At 50.0% G+C, this 19296-nt stretch overlaps 1 protein-coding gene across 1 annotated transcript in view; it reads right to left on the minus strand.

The window, feature by feature from the left end:
- Positions 1–6773: 6773 nt before the first annotated feature.
- RNF111 (ring finger protein 111) overlaps positions 6774–19296 on the minus strand; it is a 25702-nt gene continuing 13179 nt past the window's right edge. Inside the window, 7 exon segments of the mRNA XM_015420193.1 lie at positions 6774–7145; positions 8854–8981; positions 11524–11613; positions 12803–12895; positions 16146–16272; positions 17078–17203; positions 19025–19296. The exon segment at positions 19025–19296 is cut by the window's right edge and continues 113 nt beyond it. Coding sequence (XP_015275679.1) covers positions 7028–7145; positions 8854–8981; positions 11524–11613; positions 12803–12895; positions 16146–16272; positions 17078–17203; positions 19025–19296 — 954 coding nt within the window. The 3' untranslated portion in view covers positions 6774–7027.

The following is a 19296-nucleotide window of genomic DNA, read 5'->3' on the forward strand; positions in this document are numbered from 1 at the left end:
ACCTGGGACCTTCTGCATGCCAACCAGATGCTCTACCATTGAGCCAAGCTACCACTGAGCTACGGCCATATCCACAGAAGACAGCTACACACCCAACTTAAACACATCAAAGTAAACCCTCCTGTTAGGCCACAAACTTAGCAGAGCCCAGACACCCAGAAAAGGCTCCAACAGCTGGGTGGGAAAGACACTTCCGGAAAAGCCCAGCCCAGAGCACCCTTAAACTATGGCAAGGGTTTAATTAGCTTCCTCCCCTAGAGCTAGGTCGCCAACTCTGCGTTGGGAAATACCTGGAGGTCTTGGAAGGGTGGAGCCTGAGGAGGGCGGGGTTTGGGCAGGGGAGGGACCTCAATGGTGTTTGATGCCAGAGAGTCCACCCTCCAAGGCAGCCATTTTCTCCAGGGGAACAGACCTCTGTTGCCTGGAGATAGGGCTACCAACATCCAGGTGGCATCTGGAGATCTCCCACTATTTTCAGAGTGGGCTCTATGGCATTATACCCCTCTGAGGTCCCTTCTCCACAAACCCAGCCCTCTCCAGGTTTCACCTCCCCAAAATCTCCAGGTATTTCCCAACCCAGAGCTGGCAACCCTACCTGGAGACAGGCCCGAAACTATCGTGGGGCTTTTGGAGGCTCTGCCCCCTTTCTTAACCCAAAATAATTTATCCTATGAATGCTTTTTCAATCATTTTAAAACTTTTTTTTAAAAGGCATGCACTTCTTTAAGCAGAGTGGGGTTTTGGAGTTGACTAATTCCCACACCGAGCAAGGGGGTTGGAGTAGGTGACCTCTAGGATCCCTTCTAACTCTGTGTCAAGAAACTGGCCTCCTTTAAGAGAGCTTTTCTGCCCAAGTGTTAGCTTTCTTGACTATAGACGTCATCACCCCCACCTGCCGGCTTGTTCTCAGAACTGTTGCTTAGGCTGGCAGAAGTGATGAACTTGCAGCAGCTGAGAACTGTCCTCTAAAGTGGTTGCCAGCTTGCCATTTAGAGAACTGTCTTGGTCACAGCTTTCTGTTGGCTCAATGGCTTTTCTTTCTGCACTGAGAACTTCAGCCCCCACCAGAAACAAAAATTTGCCCCACAAGCCACAAAATCCTGGCTACGGGCCTGGTGGGAGATCTCCAGCCACCCCCAGGAGGCTGGCAACATGCCTAGGGGAGAGACACTGCTCTTCCCACCTGGACTTTATTCTCACAGCAACCCTGCAGGGTAGGTCAGGCTGAGAGGGGATTCAGGAAAGGTGCCCAGGCTGTGTGAAGAGGTCCTGGAGTGCAGCAGCACCCAGCAGGCCAACTGCAACTGCAATTCAATTTAATTCAAGTGGCCCTCTCCCCAAGGGAGATTCACAGTGCCTCCCGTCATCTGTCATATGGTGCTTGGGGGGGGGGGTCAACAGTGGGAGGGCTTCTAATGTCCTGGCTCCACTGGTGGACCTCCTGATGGCACCTGGTATTTCTGGCCACTGTGTGACACAGAGTGTTGGACTGGATGGGCCTTTGGCCTGATACAACATTGGCGTCTCTTATGTTCATCCCCTTTTCCTCCCCTTTCATCCTCACAACAACCCTGTGAGGTTGGCCAGGCGGAGAGCATGCGACTGGCTCAAAGCCACCCAGCCTTTTGTTATGGATGTCTAAGATATAGGACTCCTATATTTTAGGGGGGGGGGAATCACAGATAGACTGTTACAACAACTTGAACATAAAAACTATCCATCGACTTTAGTTGAAAAACGATTTCCGGTCATAAGTCACATGGCACAGAACGGAACTATTCCTGATTATTTAGTTCCATCTGAAGTGTTAGTTCTATAAACCCCAGATTTAGGGTATGTTTTAATTTTGATCAATAAATACTAGCTAGCTGAACTCAAAATTCTTACATTTATACAAGATGGCTGCTAACCCAACTGTATTATTAGAAAACATGTTTTAATTAGAGTTTTAATTATTTATTTTTGATTTAATTTACATCCCGCCCTCCCCGCCTCAGGGCGGCTCACAGGAAATATATATATATGAGAAAATGCCCCCATCATGCACTATGTTTATGTTCTGAGTAGTAATGGTTTTACATATTGTAATTTTAACTTATTTTGTTCTTAGTATATTGTGGAGTTTTAATGCACAATAATGTGTATGTATTGTAAGCCGCCCTGAGCCCACCTTGGTGGGGAGGGAGAGATAAAAATCATATATTGTATATAATTTATTAAATTATATTATATAATTTATATTACAATTTATTATTTATTATATAAAATTTGATATAACATTAAAACAACAGAGTAAGTTTAAACACAATATTTAAAAAGGTAAGATCACAACGCAATGAGTTAAGTTTTAGAAAGATATACTGAATAGAATGTCAAGAATATTATTAATATTAAATAGTTTGTATTGTTTGGGATTCTCTGTATCCATTGTTTTATACTTATTTAATGAAAACGCACTCGAACTCCCCCCCCCCCAGCCCTGAGGGGTTCAAACGTCCAGTCGCGCGTCAGGAAATGCACCCCCCCCCCCGAAGAAGGCCTTTCTGAGAAAAAAGGAGACGAGGTTTGGTGGGGAGGGGGGGCCTTCTTAAACCCTGAAACCGAATTCCAGTAGCCGGGAGTTCCGCGGCCCACCTCCTCAGGCGAGCGCCACTCACCAGGGCGCCTCTGAGGTAATCCATCGCCTCAGCCGGCCGCGCTCAGGCACTCGACGACGACGTCCCTTCCCGCCCTTTCGCACTTCAAAAAGAGAGCCCCGTCCGCGCCGCCATTGGCCCGCTGCGAAGGAGGCGGCGCGCCTATTGGCTGGCTGCTCCCTTGCCCCCGCCCCTCTTGTTACCGGGACAGCTGAGGCAGGCTTGTAGCCGCAGCGCCTGGGAGTGGGTGACGTACAACGAGGGGAATCGCTCTGCCCGCGCAAGGCCAACTGGGAACTGTAGTCCTCCCGGGAAAGGAGTGGACAGATGTTGCGGGGGGACTGCGGATGCCGACGCTTTCGTGGAGGTAAAAGTCCACCAGGAGGAAACAATTGCCTTGAAAAGGGTGTGGGTGGGTGTGTGTAAAAAGCATCGTGCCGTCGAGCAGATGCCCGTGGGCAACACAGCTCTCCCTCGTTGCTAGTCGCATGGTAACTGGGATTTCAGGGTAGACTGCCTCTGAACTTGGAAGGCCCATTAGCTATCCAGGCTGTCCTCTGTATCAACACATCCAATTGCCATGCCAGATTACACAGGGAAGCCACTGAAATTCATAAACATAAACACAGTTTCAACAGGAAAGGAAAGTTTGAGAATAAACAGGGCGTGGTTTCCAGTCCTGAAAAACACAAAATGCTCTGCATCTTACAATAGCACTACTGATAAGATTAGGAAAGCTTCTCTATTAGCATGTTCATAGCCTAGGGAGCTCCCACAAGATAATGACCCAGCCCTACCCCACCTTCCTGAGTAGATCTAAATTACCTGCCTACCATTTTTCTTCTCACCTTGACACAGAGAGTCCTCCATCTTTCTGTGTTCTACCTCTGAGGATGCCAGTTACAGCTGCTGGCGAAAGGTCAGGTCCTACAATGCCAAGACCACAGCCGTACAGCCCGGAAAATCTACAACTAATGTCCCCTGTGTGTCTGCCTAAATCTCTCTAAAGCCATCTTGGGCTGCAGCTGTTTGCTGTTACAGAACTTGCTTCCATATAACCTAGCAGCCTTTGCAAATTCCCAAAGTTCACTATGTGTTCCTCTTGTCTACCTCACAAGGCCGTTGAACAAATTTAGAGTCCAGTGGGGGCACCTTCAAGACCAACAAAGGTTTATTCAAGGTGTGAGCTTTTGTGTGCATGTACACTTTTTCAAATACGTTGCATGCACGCGAAAGCTCACACCTTGAATAAACCTTTGTTGGTCTTGAAGGTGCCCCCACTGGACTCTAAATTTGTTCTACTGCTTCAGACCAACAGGGCTGACCAGCTGGATCTATCACAAGCAATGTTCCCTCTAAGCTGTGGAGTCTTGTGAGTAAAAATTCTACCTTGTGAGCTACTGGCATTTAAGTTGTGAGTGAGCAATTTGGCTACTGCATCAGTTAGCTTGCTCTGGAGCCATCCTTCCTGAGCTGAGACAAAAATGTGGGAGCCGGAGCTAACTCAGCTTAGAGGGAACACTGATCACAAGGCCGTTGTGAGGAAAAAACTAATGTTCACAAGGGCACTAGAACGCTGGCACAGTGGACTGGAAACACTCGAGGGGTCGCTTTCACATCAGAATAGGACTGCTGCCTATTGCAACCGATCACTTTGCTTTTATCGCTGCGTCCTTTACTTTGGTAACCTACTTTCTGCATGATGGTTTTGTCATGCTTTAGAGTGTTTGTTTTCCAATTTAGGAATCCTAGTCCTGTGGCACTATTTATTGGCTGTCTTGCGCTATTTGATTTTTTAAAAAATATTTTCTGAACTGCGCTCCCTATGGCACAACATTAAATACCTGTCCTGGAAAGGTAAAAACTCATCAGTTAGAAGACAGTTTTCCTGGGGGGAGGGGGTGATATAAACCTGACCGTTCAAAATCAGTTTCCCCCAAGCACCACCTACTGAGAAAACCTCCCACAGAAGTCTTGCTCGAACCTGGATAAAACGCAAACACGACACTGTCCGTCCCTTGGAGAGAAAATAATTTGACTCTCAATAAAGAATTTATTTTCTGGATGGTCAGCTCAGTTGCACAGCTTTCCCCCCTCCACCCGGATTCTGAAATCCGCCTCCCTCCATTTCCAAAACAGTTTGGCATGTGGTTATTTCACACTCAGCTGACAGTGAGCAAGGCCTGTTGAATGGCCAGTGTTAAGCAGACAGCCCATTTATGGAGGGGATGGCCTACAGCAGGGTGTCGAACTCATTTGTTATGAGGGCCGGATCCGACATAAGTGAGACCTTGTTGGGCCGGGCCTTGTTGTGTCATAAAATGTAATGCCAGGGAGCGGAGATATAAACTTTATAAAGGACACAAACACAAAGGGTTTTGTTTTGTTTTTACTTAAAATAAAAACATGCTTAAGACATTAGCACTCTTGCAATATTTTGTTTATTTAACAGTGTCTGATAACTGACACCTCTCGCTCTGAATTGTTGCAACAAAATGCCTACGGTGTTGCAGTCTTGAGTCTGCTGTTCAGGTGTGTGTAAGCGGCAAACCTACGATGACGCAGCAGCAGCAGAACTGGAGGAAGAAGCAGAAGACAGCCAGTTCCACTGTGGGCCTGATAGAAGCCCTCTGGGGGCCTGATCCGGCCCCCCGGGCCACATGTTTGACACCCCAGGCATAAGGGGAAGAAGGCCTGACCTCCTCCCCATCCTACTAGGAGGTGACGTAGAGAAACTGCGCAACATGAAGTGCTAAAGATTTGGGGTATTTGCAGATTTAAAAACTCTAGCTTTAAAGTAAATGGGTAGCCCTCTTAATAGCAGACTCCTGGGGCTTCGGATATAAAAGAATCCTCCATCAACCCAAATGGAACAGAGGCATTTGGGGGGGAAAGAGAGAGACGACACTGATCAAGCGTTGCTGGGAGGATTCAGAGAAGGCACAAGAGCTTTCTGGTACGAGTCTTGAGCAAGAACACGTTCCACATTCCCTCGGCTGCCCCACTGCTCGGGTCTTGAGGAAAGCCAGGAAAGGTCTTGGCCAGTTTCACAAGAAACAACACAAGAAACAGGTGGATTCAGCTAACTTTATTCACCGTAAAATTAAAAAAAAAAGAGGCCCCTGATTGAGCAGGGGACCTCAAAAGTTCTATGAAGTCATGGAAATCCGCTATAAGAAATGTAAATTCTAGGTCATGATTTAATGGTTTGTGGGGTGTGTTTTTTTTTTTCCTTTTTCTTTTTTACAAAACCATTTTGTGCAGATTTTTAAGGTGGACTTTTAGCATAAGACTGAGGAGCCCCCCCCAAAAAAAAGAAAAGAAAAAGGGATGTCTTTCCCCCATTTTCCTACAAACTTATTTTATTCGATCCTCATGTATTATCTACACAACCCAGCTAGTTGAAATCAAAGATTTAGTGTTCACGACAGCTGTGTCACAGCAGCAAAATCATTACATTAGAGGGACGCCCCTCCCCCCCCAAAATGGCTAGACGTAAGAAAATGGTACATCCAATCGGACAGCAGTCTAAATGTTTTAATATCGACATTCAAATAAATCTGCATTGTGCTGAATGGGCTTCGGAACATGGGACACGTGATCAGAGAGGGAAGCTCCAGGAACCGAGGATGACCCAACAGCCTCTCAAGGTCGGGTCCCCGGTTATTGCAGACGGGGCCAACTTCGAACAAATCAGCACGGCGGTGCTCTTGCGGTGGTGCTCCAGTTCATTTTAAGTGGCACTGGCGCAAGAGAAGCGCTTGGCATTTCTGCCCGACATAAGAATACAGCAGCCTTTTTTTTTTTCTTTCCTAATTAGGGAATGTCTTAAAAAAAACCCACACAATTATCATCTCGATCTTTATACATTTAAAAACTAAAATACATGATTAAATTAAGGTTCTCCGATGTTAGTAAATGAGTGAAATCATATTCTGAAAAGCTCGACTCTATGTAAAAAATAAAAACAGATTAAAAAAAAAACCCAAAAAAACAGACCACACGATTCTACTTTCTAAAGCAGATTAAATCTTGCCTGCAAGTTCGGGAGGGTGGCTTCAGCCCATAACATGTGCAAAGAAATGCAATACGAGGAACCATGCAAAATTACAGGGAAACGTGGTTAAGAGTTTGGGGGGGGGAGATTTGTAGATTCTAAAAAAAAAAAATAGAAAGGAACAGTAAAAGAAAAGAAAGCTTTATAAATACACGGAACGGTAGGTTTCAGCATTAGGTATACCATAGAGCAGACACATAGCACTCTCTAGCGAGGTTCAAATGCTTCCAACATCTGCACAGGTAGGACATGCCATCTTTGGTTGACTGCAGTACCAGGAAGGATGGGCGTGAAAGGAGGAGCGTGAAGAGGGCTGAGGGGGGGGGAAAGGGGGTCAACTCTCGCTGGGCAGCTGAGCCTCAATGTCCACTCTACAAATGGGGCACTTCTTGTTTGTGATCAACCACTGATCGACGCACACTTGGTGGAAGAGATGCATACACGGCAGGCGCCTGTGAAGAAGAGAAAAGGAAGACCGGTGAGCCATCCACAGGCACGCACAGCTGCTGGTAAACAGAGGGTCAGCAGATGTTCCATCACACGTATGCCCCCCCACCCCTTGCAACGAACCAGCAGTCAAATCCTGTACTTGGATAACAACTTTACATTTCGGCACCTCTGGATTCATTCCACTCAACCAGGCTGAGGGTTATCAAGGATTATAAATCTGACAAAAAGGATGGCCCAGAGTGGGAAAGGACGATGAGGGGAGAGAAGGTGGAGCTGGGAATATTTATAGTACTCTACCTACATGGGGGGGGCTTCATTTCCCCCAGGTACCCTCTGGCTTCTGAGCCTTCTCCCCCAGACCTTTCCCCAGACCTCTGCGAGCTTCTTCCTGCAACCCTGAGGACTAGAAGTTGTTTATTAAATTTGAAATGCTGAGGATACCGCAAGACCATCCGGCAGATGTACTAGACGCCCGTGAAATATTGCAAGGCTTATGCAGTGCAAATAATAATAGCGTTCATTAGCTGTTGTAGATTTTCCGGGCTGCGTGGCCGTGGTCTTGGCTTTGTAGGACCTGACGTTTCGCCAGCAGCTGTGACTGGCATCCTCAGAGGTAGAACACAGAAAGGAAAATGGTAGGCAGGTAATTTATATCTACTCAGGAAAGCGCCTCCATTAGCATGTTTTCACAGCCTGGGGAACTCCTACAAGACAATGACTCAGCCCTACCCCACCTTCCTGAGTAGATATAAATCACCTGCCTACCATTTTCTTCTCACCTTGACACGGAGAGTACTCCGTCCTTCTTTGTTACACCTCTGAGGGTGCCAGTCACAGCTACTGGCGAAACGTCAGGTCCTACAATGCCAAGACCACGGCCAGACAGCCCGGAAAATCTACAGCAGCTAATGAACTCTGGCCGCGAAAGCCTTCGACAGCATAACAATAAGCGTTCAGTTTCAGAAGTTAACTGAGACGGTACAGCAAATCTCATCCCATGATTAGTCAGGATGAAACGTTACGCAATCGTATCCCAACTGCAGCGGCGAGTGTTGGCGGCTCCACTACGAAGGGCGCACGGAGACACCCCAGAAGTCTTGGTCATTCTTTTGGACCATTAAGAGTCGAGCCCAGCGGCACCTCAGAGACCAACCGGAGTTTCGGGGTATCCGCTTCCGGGAACCAAAGCTCCCTTCGCCGGACACCGTTCCGAATCAGTGGTGGCGACGTCGCGACACCCCTTGACCACTGTGATGCCGCTCCAGTGCTGGTGTGCAGCAACAAGGACTGGATGGGCACAGGAAGGAAGGAAGGAGGATCCCACGATCCCTAGAGGGCTGGCTGTGCCTAAATCAGCCCCTGTACAGTCTTTAGCTGGCACGCTTCTCCTGGGATCCAAACTGGCCCTGGCACGACAAAGGCAAAGGTGATTTGGACTGACGTCCTCTGAAGGTCCCATCCCAAGAGTGCCGCTCTTCTGCCTAATGGCCATCTTTATAACAGCCCTTGAGATGGGAGTCCATCGGCTTCCTCCCCACCGGGCCACCCGTGCGTGCGTGCATCCTCTCACGGCACGACGGTCTGAAGCAGCACCTGCCTGAACTTCCATGCCTATCTGGCCGTTCTCTTTCATTTCCTAGGAGTCAGAGAGCCCAGCCTGGCATTTGCTGCCCTGCACGTTAAAAAGGGGGGGGCTTGGCTGTTAGTTACCTGACATCTTCACCTTCCTCTAAAATAGATAAACAAATGGTGCACTTTTCCTCTGTGTCCTCCTCGGCTCCTTCCTCCCCATCTTGTTTGCAGTGCAGTTTCCTCTGTGAGAACCAATCAGTTGTTACCTTGTTAGCAGAGATGACATTATTGGCAAACTGAATAAGAGACGTGGATGCACAGTCATTATTGCTCGCACTGTTAGAGAGACAACATTGGCATTTTCAAGAGAACACAGACTTCAGGTCCGAAAGGCTTAATACAACGAAACCATCAGGCTGTCTCGACGGCTAACCCCCTCCAGCCTCCCCGCGACCATGTTCCCTCCCCCGCAATTTAATTCTGACAATTTGCAGCACCCCTAAGCAGACAGAGGGAAGGGCCGAAGCATCACGTTTAAAGGCAGGGCTGGACCAGGCTCCAGAGACCTGAGTGAAGCAGCAAGGAAACTCGAGCCCGAGACCCGCTGTGGTGCTGAACTCAAGAAAAACTGAGCGGGATCCAGCCCCTCGCTCCGACAATCGTTGAGATGATGAGCTAGTTACAGCTGCCCGCTTTTGCAAGCCACGTGACCAGCACCCTTCCGCATCAAGTTTACAAAATTATGCATGGGACAGAGCAGGTAGAGAAAGAAGTCCTTTTCTCCCTTTCTCACCATACAAGAACTCGTGGGCACTCCATGACGGATAAAAGGGAGTCCTCCTTCACCCAAAGAGTGATTCACACATGGAATTCACTGCCACAGGAGGTGGTGGTGGCTACAAGCATGGACGGCTTCAAGAGGGAATTAGATAAGCATATGGAGCAGAGATCCATCAGTGGCTAGTAGCCACAAGGTATAGATAGGGACTCTCGGTCTGGGGCAAGGGATGCTCTGTCTTCTTGGTGCTTGGGAGGCCACAGTGGGAGGGCTTCTGGTGTCCTGGCCACACTGGTGGATCTCATAATGGCGCCTGGGTTTTAGCCGCTGTGTGACCAACAGAGTGTTGGACTGGATGGGTCACTGGTCTAATCCAACACGGCATCTCTTACATTCTTAAAATGCTTTCTGAATGGTATTTCTGGCCACTGTGTGATAGAGAGTGTTGGACTGGATGGGCCTTTGGCCTGATCCAACATTGATGTCTCTTATGTTCTTAATGGCACCCACTTCAGATGTGAGCTCCACAAAGCAAGCCTGCCAGGGAAAAGCAAGAGATTCCTCAGCAAATTTTGGTTTGTGCGCTCCAGGAATCTGGTGGGAGATTCAACCGCCAACATGTAACCACCAGCCCAGGAAAACGGATGCGTAATTGGAGGTTCCTGCTCACATCTGCATAGGGAGCTTCCTCAAGTTGGCTTTAGCTCTACTCCAGAACTGCAGATGTGGGTGAGGATTCTGACTCCAATGACCCCTGCAGGTTAGCATCTTAAGAAGGTCCTGGATCAGCTATACGGACTCGCTGACTAAAACATGTCATAACATTCATCAGTTTCCATGCTGGCTCCAGAAAGTCATAATTGTTTTGTTTCTTTCTTTTTTTTAATAGGTATGTTATGGACACACGTTTGGAGCCGTTTGGAACGGAACAATTAACATCTGAGGGCCTAAGCATTAAAAGCAGGGTTTAATAGGTAACACGCACACCCCGCAGTGTTCCCTCTAAGCTGAGTGAGTGTGAGCTAGCTCACAGTTTTTTAGACTCCGGCACACACATTTTCCCCTGGCTCAGGAAGGAGGGCTCCAGAGCCAAACTGATTTATGCAGTGGCCAAATCGCTCGCTCACAACTTTCATGCCAGTCGCTCACAAAGTAGATTTTCTGCCCGCAAGACACCACAGCTTAGAGGGAGCACTGGCACCCTGGACCAAAGAAGACATCCAAAGTCATACACAATAGTCACAACCGTTGATTGTAAGGAGTGGAGTAGCGTAGTATCGGGGCTTCTGTTGTTAATAAGATGAGGTTCTTTCATTGATGTTTGCTGCCGACATAATTTAACTCTATCACACATATACTTTTGCATTGTGAATTTTATCAAGAAGATACATTACTTTATAGAATTAAACCACTACAGTACTATACAGATTTTAGCCCCGAAACCCTTCAGGTATATCTATTAGATGATAGACAGAGAACTATATCATACGCAGTAGCGAAATTCTGTGTAATAGCACTCAGAAAGCGATATCACTTGATGAAGGAAACGTCAGTTGCTAGGAAATAAATGAATGAAGTGAGTGGGGTGTTTTTTTTACTATTTTGATACCTTTAACACATGTTTTTCACCTTTTATGTACTCATCCATTTTAAAATGTATAAACTATCCTTTTTATCTGCACCTATTGCGGCTGGTCTTACGACCATAATAAACTTTTGAACTTTTTATTTAATTATTTATTTATTATAAATCTTTTTATTCTTTTTTTTGTCAAAAAGAAAAGTTACATATTTACACATGTCCTACAAATCTGTTACAGGTTTGGAGTCCCTTACGTACATTTTTCTTCTAACCATTTGTATATACTCTAAACCATCTTTTTTGGAAAGTTTTTGTCAACTTTACCTTGCAGTACCATATTAAATTTATCCATTTCAGCAACGACTAACAGTTTCCTTGCTATTTCATCTCTTGAGGGTATAAACTTTTGAACTTTTGATAGTCACAACTTGGGGGGGGGGAACCTCACCTTTTTGTTTTTGTGTGGATACGTGCACCTTTCGATGGTTCCTTGAGAAGCCCCGCGGTTCACGTTTCCCAGCCGCTCTTAAATCAGTTCCTGGAATCAAGGAGAAGCAGCCGAGCTTAATCCACTCGTGCTCCGTGCCGTCCCACCCATTCACTCGAAAAGCAGCAACACAAATCCTCTCTTCTACTTAAGGGGCCAGCAGCTGACTCCACGAGTGCAAAGGGGTGTGGACCTCTCTCTGACTCGCTGGATGGCTGATCACCTTTGCTACCACTGGAATGACCTACATCCCACTTTGTCTGCCGCTGGTTCCCTTGCTCCAGTGTCACAGAGAGGCTTGCTATGGGGCAGAAGAGTGTCTGCCCGGGGGGGGGGGCTCTGGAGCTCTTGGAATCCCAGTTCCAAGGTCCACTGGCAATCTGGACGAAACCACTCCATGGACCACACCCGGCTGTGGCAGGCTTGGCTGGGCGGCCAGACAAACGTTGCCACACAGTGCCTTGCAAATCCCTTGTAAAGCCTAGCGTCACGACGATCCAAAAAAACCAAAACCCGCTAGGAAACACCGTACTCTGTGCCTTGTTTACGGTCTTAGTGGGCACGCACTTTGATGTTGTGGCACCACCAACGTTATAACCGTTAAACAGAGTTCATATATTTTGGCATTCTTTGATGCCATTTCTCCTAGTGGATTTTTGCTTTTCTTGGATGCAGCCCTTTGTGGCAAGTTTCATCACGATAATAATGAATAACAAACGCACAGAAAAAGGCAGTATTTTTTCTGACGCCACTGCAGGACACCGAGGGAGAGGACAGCCTGGGGCAGAAACGTGGCGACCGGTTCCTTCAGTTCCCAACACGGTTCGGCGAGACCTGAGAGGCTTATCCCGTGACTGAGTACGTGAAGAGTTCATTCACTCTCTGCATCTGATAAAGCTGAAGGCCCCTCCTTCGCATCACAAGCGGCAGTGGCCAAAGTGGCCCTGTTTCCCTTCTGGACCTCGGCCATGGAGCCGCCCCTGCCCCCGTCCACCGAGCCGTGGCCGACTAATACTTCCTGCAGGACTTAAGCCCACGAAGGTCCACTTTAGTCCTGCATGGTCTGGAAAAGGCTTCCCTTGGCCTGTTTTCGGCACCTACCCTGCTTCTGCGGCACAACAGCCGCCGGAGATGATCTAAGAGTCTGGTTTCCTTTTACATTTTGTTCCGCAGCAAACCCCTCCCGCCCCCTCTCCGAAATCTCCACTATGTGCATAGCTGGGTCGATTCCATTACAAACCTCAAAATTGCCCCTGAAAGGGCCTCTGAATGAAGTTCCATCCAATCCCGATGAAATGTAGCGGATGTGAGGGTAGCCCGCCATGTCAGGAACCTATTCAAATAGCAGAATTGAGTTAAATCTAATTGCAGAACAGTTTTGGGCAAAACTGACTGTTCAACGTTGTAAGAGACAGAACCCCCGCCGGCTTTGATTCTGATCACCAAGTCAGAACCCTGGCGGAGGAGGGGTAAGCCGCCCCCATTCCCTCTCTGATGTCACTTGCCGCAATGGTTCTTAACCGAAAACACATCCCCCTTCAAGGAAGGAGCAAGATTCTGGGTAAACTTGATCCAGAAAATGAAGATGGGGGGGGGAAAGGCCCGTTTTCACCCAATCAAGATTTCTTTGTGAAAGCGTTCTGCAATCATTGGCGGGTTTGGGCCAGCTCAAATGTATTTACGTGTCTATATGTCATGGGGCTGCGGTGGCTCAAGTGGTTAAGATGCTGAGCTGCAGACCAGAAGGTCAGTAGTGCGGCAGTTCGAGACCCGAGTGTGCCGCGTGACGGAGTGAGCTCCCGTCTCTGGCCCTAGCTCCTGCCAACCTAGCAGTTCGAAAGCAAGAAACTGCAAGTAGATAAATAGGTACCGCTTCGGTGGGAAGGCAACAGCGTTCCGTGCGCCTCGGCGTCTAGTCACGCCGGCCATATGACCACGGAGACATCTTCGGACAGCGCTGGCTCTTCAGCTTGGAAATGGAGATGAGCACCGCAGCCCTAGAGTCGGATTCGACTGGCTTTCGAGCAAGGGAAGCCTTGACCTTTACCTTTGTATGCCAAGTCTAACTCCTGACCTTGGAAGCTAAGCGTGGTCAGCCTTTGGTTAGTACTACTGGGACAGGAGAGGCAGAGGCAGGCAAGGCTAAACCACCTCTGAGCTTCTCTTACTTCGAAAACCCGGGGGGGGAGGTGTCATCATAATTTGGTTGCAACTTGACAAAAAAAGAAAATAACTCTAATACTATTCAGGGATAGGTGGCCCTTCAAACAATCTTAAGACTATGCCAAGGTAATGTCTTCCATTGTGACTGGCAAGGAAATCTTCCTCTGGCAAGTCGGCCTAGCACAATTCAAATGCAGAAACCAGGACAAAGCGATGTGTCGACTGCGGCGGGGACTTTCCCCAGGCAGATAACACTCCAACTGACTCTCAGTGCACCTTTCGCCATACAAGTCCGAAGGACAGGAACACACAGCCAGAAAAACACTCAAGAGACATTCTAGGCTTTGGGCTGGGGGGGGGGGAGAGATGGAACACATTCCAGCAAAACCTGGACTATGGCAAATAACGGAAGTGACACCATTTTCTTTAAACTGAGTTAGAAGAGCGCAGACATCAGCTGCTTGGCCAGCGGGCCTAGTGCTCGGCAACATTATCAGCTCCCTCTCCAAAGTCTCCTGGACTAGTACTTCAAGGTTAAGAAAGCAACTGCAACTACGAACTAAAACAGCCTTCTCTACGAGAAAAGGAGACAGACAGCCCTTTGTTGCAGGCGCGCCCCAAACCAGGAAGCGGCTGAAGGAATTCAAGGAACACGGCAACTTTCCCGCGATTGACTCCGTGCGGTGGGGGAATCCCGTATTCTGCAACTCTAAATCCCCTTTGCGTTCAAGGTGTTTACTCAGCAGTCTCCAAGTGCCACCAACGAGCAAGAATTTCTATCTAGAACTGATTGAGGAGTTAAGCGGCGGCGGCTGGGGATGTCCCCCAAACGATCTCTACGAGCACTCCTGCTAGGGCCAGAGGACAGAAGCCTTATAGGACAAGCTCCACGCCGAAGGCCTGGTGGGATTAAGTCACTACCCGCAGGCTCGGGCCTCATCCTGCCTCGCCAAACCAACAGCCAGCCCCAACCAGAGAGGCTCCAAGTCACCTCGAATGGGCTACGGACAGAGCCGCTTCTTATACGGAGCGGGGGAACAACAAGATTCTGAACCCTCTCTGCAAGAGCGGCTTGCTACGACCAGCATCTCAACAAAAGCACTTCGTTCGCCCTCCAGAGAGAAACCGTCTTCCCGTGAAAGGAGACTGCAGAAGAGAACGTTCTGCACTGAGGGTGGAACGCTGACGGTTTCTACACAGTCCCCTCTGGAAGGGGCGCCGTTCGAAATGGTTCTTCTGCTACAAAAAAAAAAAAAAGAGCAACGAGAACCCGCTGGAGGAAGCCAGCGACGGCCTCTCCCCTTCCGCAGAAGCCGCCTTCAGGTTTTCAAACGCGCACCTGTGACGGTGGCAAAAAAGCTCGCTCTGAAAACTCCACAGACTAAGACTTCCTGGAGTGTGAGTCAGCGCTTGGCCTTTGCCAGATTCCACACAAAACTACACACACACACAGAGTGTGGGCCAGGCTGTTTCTTTCCCCTTCCATCTTCTCCTGCTTCTTCCTGCCAGCTGATGTACCCTGAAGCCTCTACTAAACGCAAGCTCACACATTCCGACCTCGGAGGGCCAAAGCGACTCCCAACGAGCCCCGTCTGAAGCAGAACCACCGCCAAGAGCGGCAAGCGCCCTCCCTTCCGGCGCAGGACGCAGCCCCCGGGAACCAGTTCTGGAGCCGAGCGGAAATCAGATGCAGGGGGTCAATGGACTGCCGGGGAGTTCGATTTGGGCCTCTCCCAGTTTCAAAGGCTCTCCCAGCCTCTGTTAGAATGCTTGTTTGTTAGTTTGTGATCATTTCTTAACTTTATCAAAGGGTATTTATTTATTTTTGAGATGTCTATCCCGCCCTCCCTCGCAAGCGGGCTCAGGGCGGGTCACAACAAGTGGATAAAACAGTTAAAAATACACAATAAATACGGTTTAAAAACTACAAAACCCATAAACTGTACATACAGTTTTAAAAACTACAAAACCCATATAAAGTTGGAAAACAACAAAACCTAGAAATGAAAGAAGAGGAGGAGAAGAGACTGGATTTATACCCCGCCCTTCACTACCCAAAGGCGTCTCAGAGCGGCTTACAGTCTCCTTTCCCTTCCCCTCCCCACAACAGACACCCTGTGAGGTAGCTGGGGTTGAGAGAGCTCTTTCGAGAACTGTCCGTGAAAGAACAGCTCCGAGAGAACTTGTGACTGACCCATGGTCACACCAGCAGCTGCATGGGGAGGAGTGGGGAATCCAACCCGGTTCTCCCAGATTACAGTCCGTGCTCCTAACCACTACACCAAACCGGCTCTCCGACAGGCCCACCCCACTCCCAGTCCCCACTCTTTTCCCAAATGGCCTCCTGCAGTAGATGCCCCCCCCCCGGTGTTCCGCAAAGCCACCAGTGTCAGCGGTGCTTCCGCAGCCGCGCTCCTTACCATTAAAGGAAGAGCACCGATTTGCAAGTGGTGAAGTCGGGGCGGCGCGTGATAGTGAGCCAGGTGCGGATGCAGCGGGCCGGGGGGGTAGGTGGCTGCCGTCACACCGGCTTCGATCCCCAGTTCCCTGTGGAAGGAGCAGAAAGTTCTCCGTTGCATTCCCTCTGTTCTTGCCGCCTCAGCTGGAAACGCAGCGTTCCCATCCACCTTTCAGGGAATGCAGTTTTCTCACAGAGGCGAGAGCTCTAACTCGTGCGGCTGTACAAACTACACCGGTTGGTCTTTGGTTCCCAGGTCCCGTCCAAAAGCACTGGCTGTCTTCCTGTAAAGTCCAACTGAGCTGAGGTCCAGCCCATTTGCAGGATTATCTCCGCCCACAGATTCTGGACCCTGCGCACGCCCCGAGGCTGCCTCGGGACGCTCGCTTACAAGCCCCTCCCACAGTCTAAAGAATTCAGGGATCTAATTGGTGTCAGCACCCGACCCATCAGATTCCACTTCTGGTGAGCTCTGCTTAGAACCTGCCCTGGCAGCTTTCAGCCAGCAACTCCAAACTTCCTTCGAAATAAAAAGGCTTTCCGTCAAGGTCGGTCTTCCATTGAAGCCTTTACACCCTCTCAATCCAAAAACTCCCAGGTTAGGCCAGGAATATTCAGCCTGACCACAGACCTGCTGTGAGCACCTAGCAAAAAAACAACGCTACCGAAGCTGGCCAGCGTAAAGGGAGGACACAGACAGGTAAAGAAATAATGTTTTTTACAGAAGGGCGAGCTGCGGAGCTACCCTAAACGTCACCACATTTGCAAAGAAAGCTCCTCTAGAGTAAATTCCACAGCAGGCAGTAACCCAAAGGACACTGCTTTGAAGGTTTTCGACAAACCTGGGGCAGGAACGGGGTCCCGTCACACTAACGGATGAGAGTTTTTACTGACCAGGCTGATCTCTCCGGAGCTTGTCGAGGGTGCGAAGACATCGTCTGGGGCACGTGGATGTGATGCCCGTGGCCGTAGTTGGGGTGCATTCGGTGGGGGTGTGGCGGAGGCCGCTCGTGCGCTCGCCTGGGGAGAGAACAACGGCAAACACCACTGCGACGTGACCGTGGGTGCCCTCTCCCCCCGACGCGACGCCCCCTTAGGCTAGACGGTGGGGTGCTTTGGGAGCCCTTGCACGCTTTGAGCCTTCTGTCCATCCGTCTGTCCCCCCCCATCCCTGCTGTGTTGCCCCCACTCCTCAGTCCGTATTTAAGGAAGGGGTGTCTGTGCAAAAGAGAAGCTGGCTGGCCAAGGGGAGAAGATTTAGGCTGCACGAAACAGAATCTCCTTGTCAGTGCCAAGGAACACCAATGCACATGGAAAAACAACACGAGAGCTGGATTCGAGTCCAGCAGCACCTCAGAGACCAAAAAGATTGACAGGGTGCAGGCTTCCGATAGGCCAAGCTCCCCCTCAGTCAGGCCGGAACTGCCTGCTTCTGAACAGGGATCGCTTGGGTGAAGCACCTGATCTGGCAATCTGACAATGAAGTCATCCGTGGAGGTTCCTGGCCTTCAAAATATCTTGGCAGGTGCTAAACAAGATCCACGTACGGGCCAGGCAATGTATGGCAGTGATCCAAAATGACTTCACTGACTGCCGCTGACACCGTTCAAGACCAGAGCAGGGAAGAAGAGGAGGAGGAGGAGGACATCGGATTTATACCCCGCCCTTCACTACCCAAAGGAGTCTCAGAGCAGCTTACAAACTCCTTTCCCTTCCCCTCCCCACAACAGACACCCTGTGAGGTGGGTGGGCCTGAGAGCTCTTTCGATCACTGCCCTGGAGAGAACAGCTCTGACAAAACTACGGCTTGCCCAAGGTCATCCAGCAGCTGCAAGTGGAGGAGTGGGGAATCAAACCCGGTTCTCCCAGATCAGAGTCCGTGCACTCAACCACTACATCAGACAGTGTAAGAGATGGTGGCCACACCCATCTCTTGCCCAGTCAGTCTTAACCCTGAGAAGGAAACGGCCGCCCCTGCTGGGCTTGACCTACGACCAGACAGTCCAGCATCCTTTTTCTGACGGGGGCTGGCCTGCTACAAAAGAAGGCCCCCACCAGCAGGGCACAGGAAGCCCAGGCCTTTCCCAGCTGCCTCCGGTTGGCCTCTCTGCCAAGATTGGCCCGACACCAGGGGACCGTGCCTCTTCAGCTGCTCTGCCCCCAGACTTCCTCCCGTTTCGAAGGCAAGCTCCGGTTTCCCCAACAAAGCCTTTCGTGTCTTTATAGAATCATAGAATGTCGGAAGGGACCTTCAAGGTCATCTAGTCCAACCCCCTGCACTCTGCAGGAGCACAGCCGACAGATAGCCCTACCACATACCCGAAAGATGGTCGTCCGGCCTCCGCTTGGAAATGTCCAGCGAAGGAGCATCCACCACCTCCCGAGGCAGACTGTTCCACTGCTCAACCACTCTGACAGTTAGGAAGTTTCTCCTGATAGTTAGCCCTTGTCATTTGCACCCATTAGGTCTAGTCTTGCAATCCAGAGCAAGAGAGAATAGATCTGCTCCATCTTCTACATGACAGCCCTTCAAATACTTGAAGATGGCAATCCTGTCCCCTCTAAGCCTTCTCTTTCCCAGGCTAAACACGCCCAGCTCTCTCGGCCTTTCCTCATAAGACTTGGACTCCAACCCTCTCACCATCCTGGTTGCCTCGTCTTCTTTGAAGCACAGACACCGAGCCCTGGATAACACACGCCCAACCCTCAGGACAGTGGCCTGGAAGGCTCTCGTCTGCAAGACCCACAACAGGGCAGCCCTTGTGCAGACTGACCCCCCCTCCCCCCCCCACAGCTCCACTCTCCAGCCGCCCGCCCAATGGTGCCTCCCCCTGGACGTACGTGGGGTGCTGCATCATCCGGCGCCTCTGGACCTCCATCCGCTGGATCACTTCGTGGGGGTGCAGCCTCTGGGCCGAAGGGGCCGCGGTGGGGAGGTGGGAGAGGGCCTGGGGCGTCGCCGGGAGGTGCTGCGGGATGGGGGCGGCCGCGCTGGCTAAGGGGTGGGGAGGGGGAGGGGGCGGGACGGGGTGAGAGGAGGCGTGCGAGGAGGAGAGGGAGGGGTGGAAGGGGTGCACCGGGTGGGGGACCAACTAGTCGACCTCGAGCGGGGG

This window comes from Gekko japonicus, unplaced genomic scaffold, assembly GCF_001447785.1.
Source record: "Gekko japonicus isolate JY-2015 unplaced genomic scaffold, Gekko_japonicus_V1.1 scaffold369, whole genome shotgun sequence".
NCBI classification, from domain to species: domain Eukaryota; kingdom Metazoa; phylum Chordata; class Lepidosauria; order Squamata; family Gekkonidae; genus Gekko; species Gekko japonicus.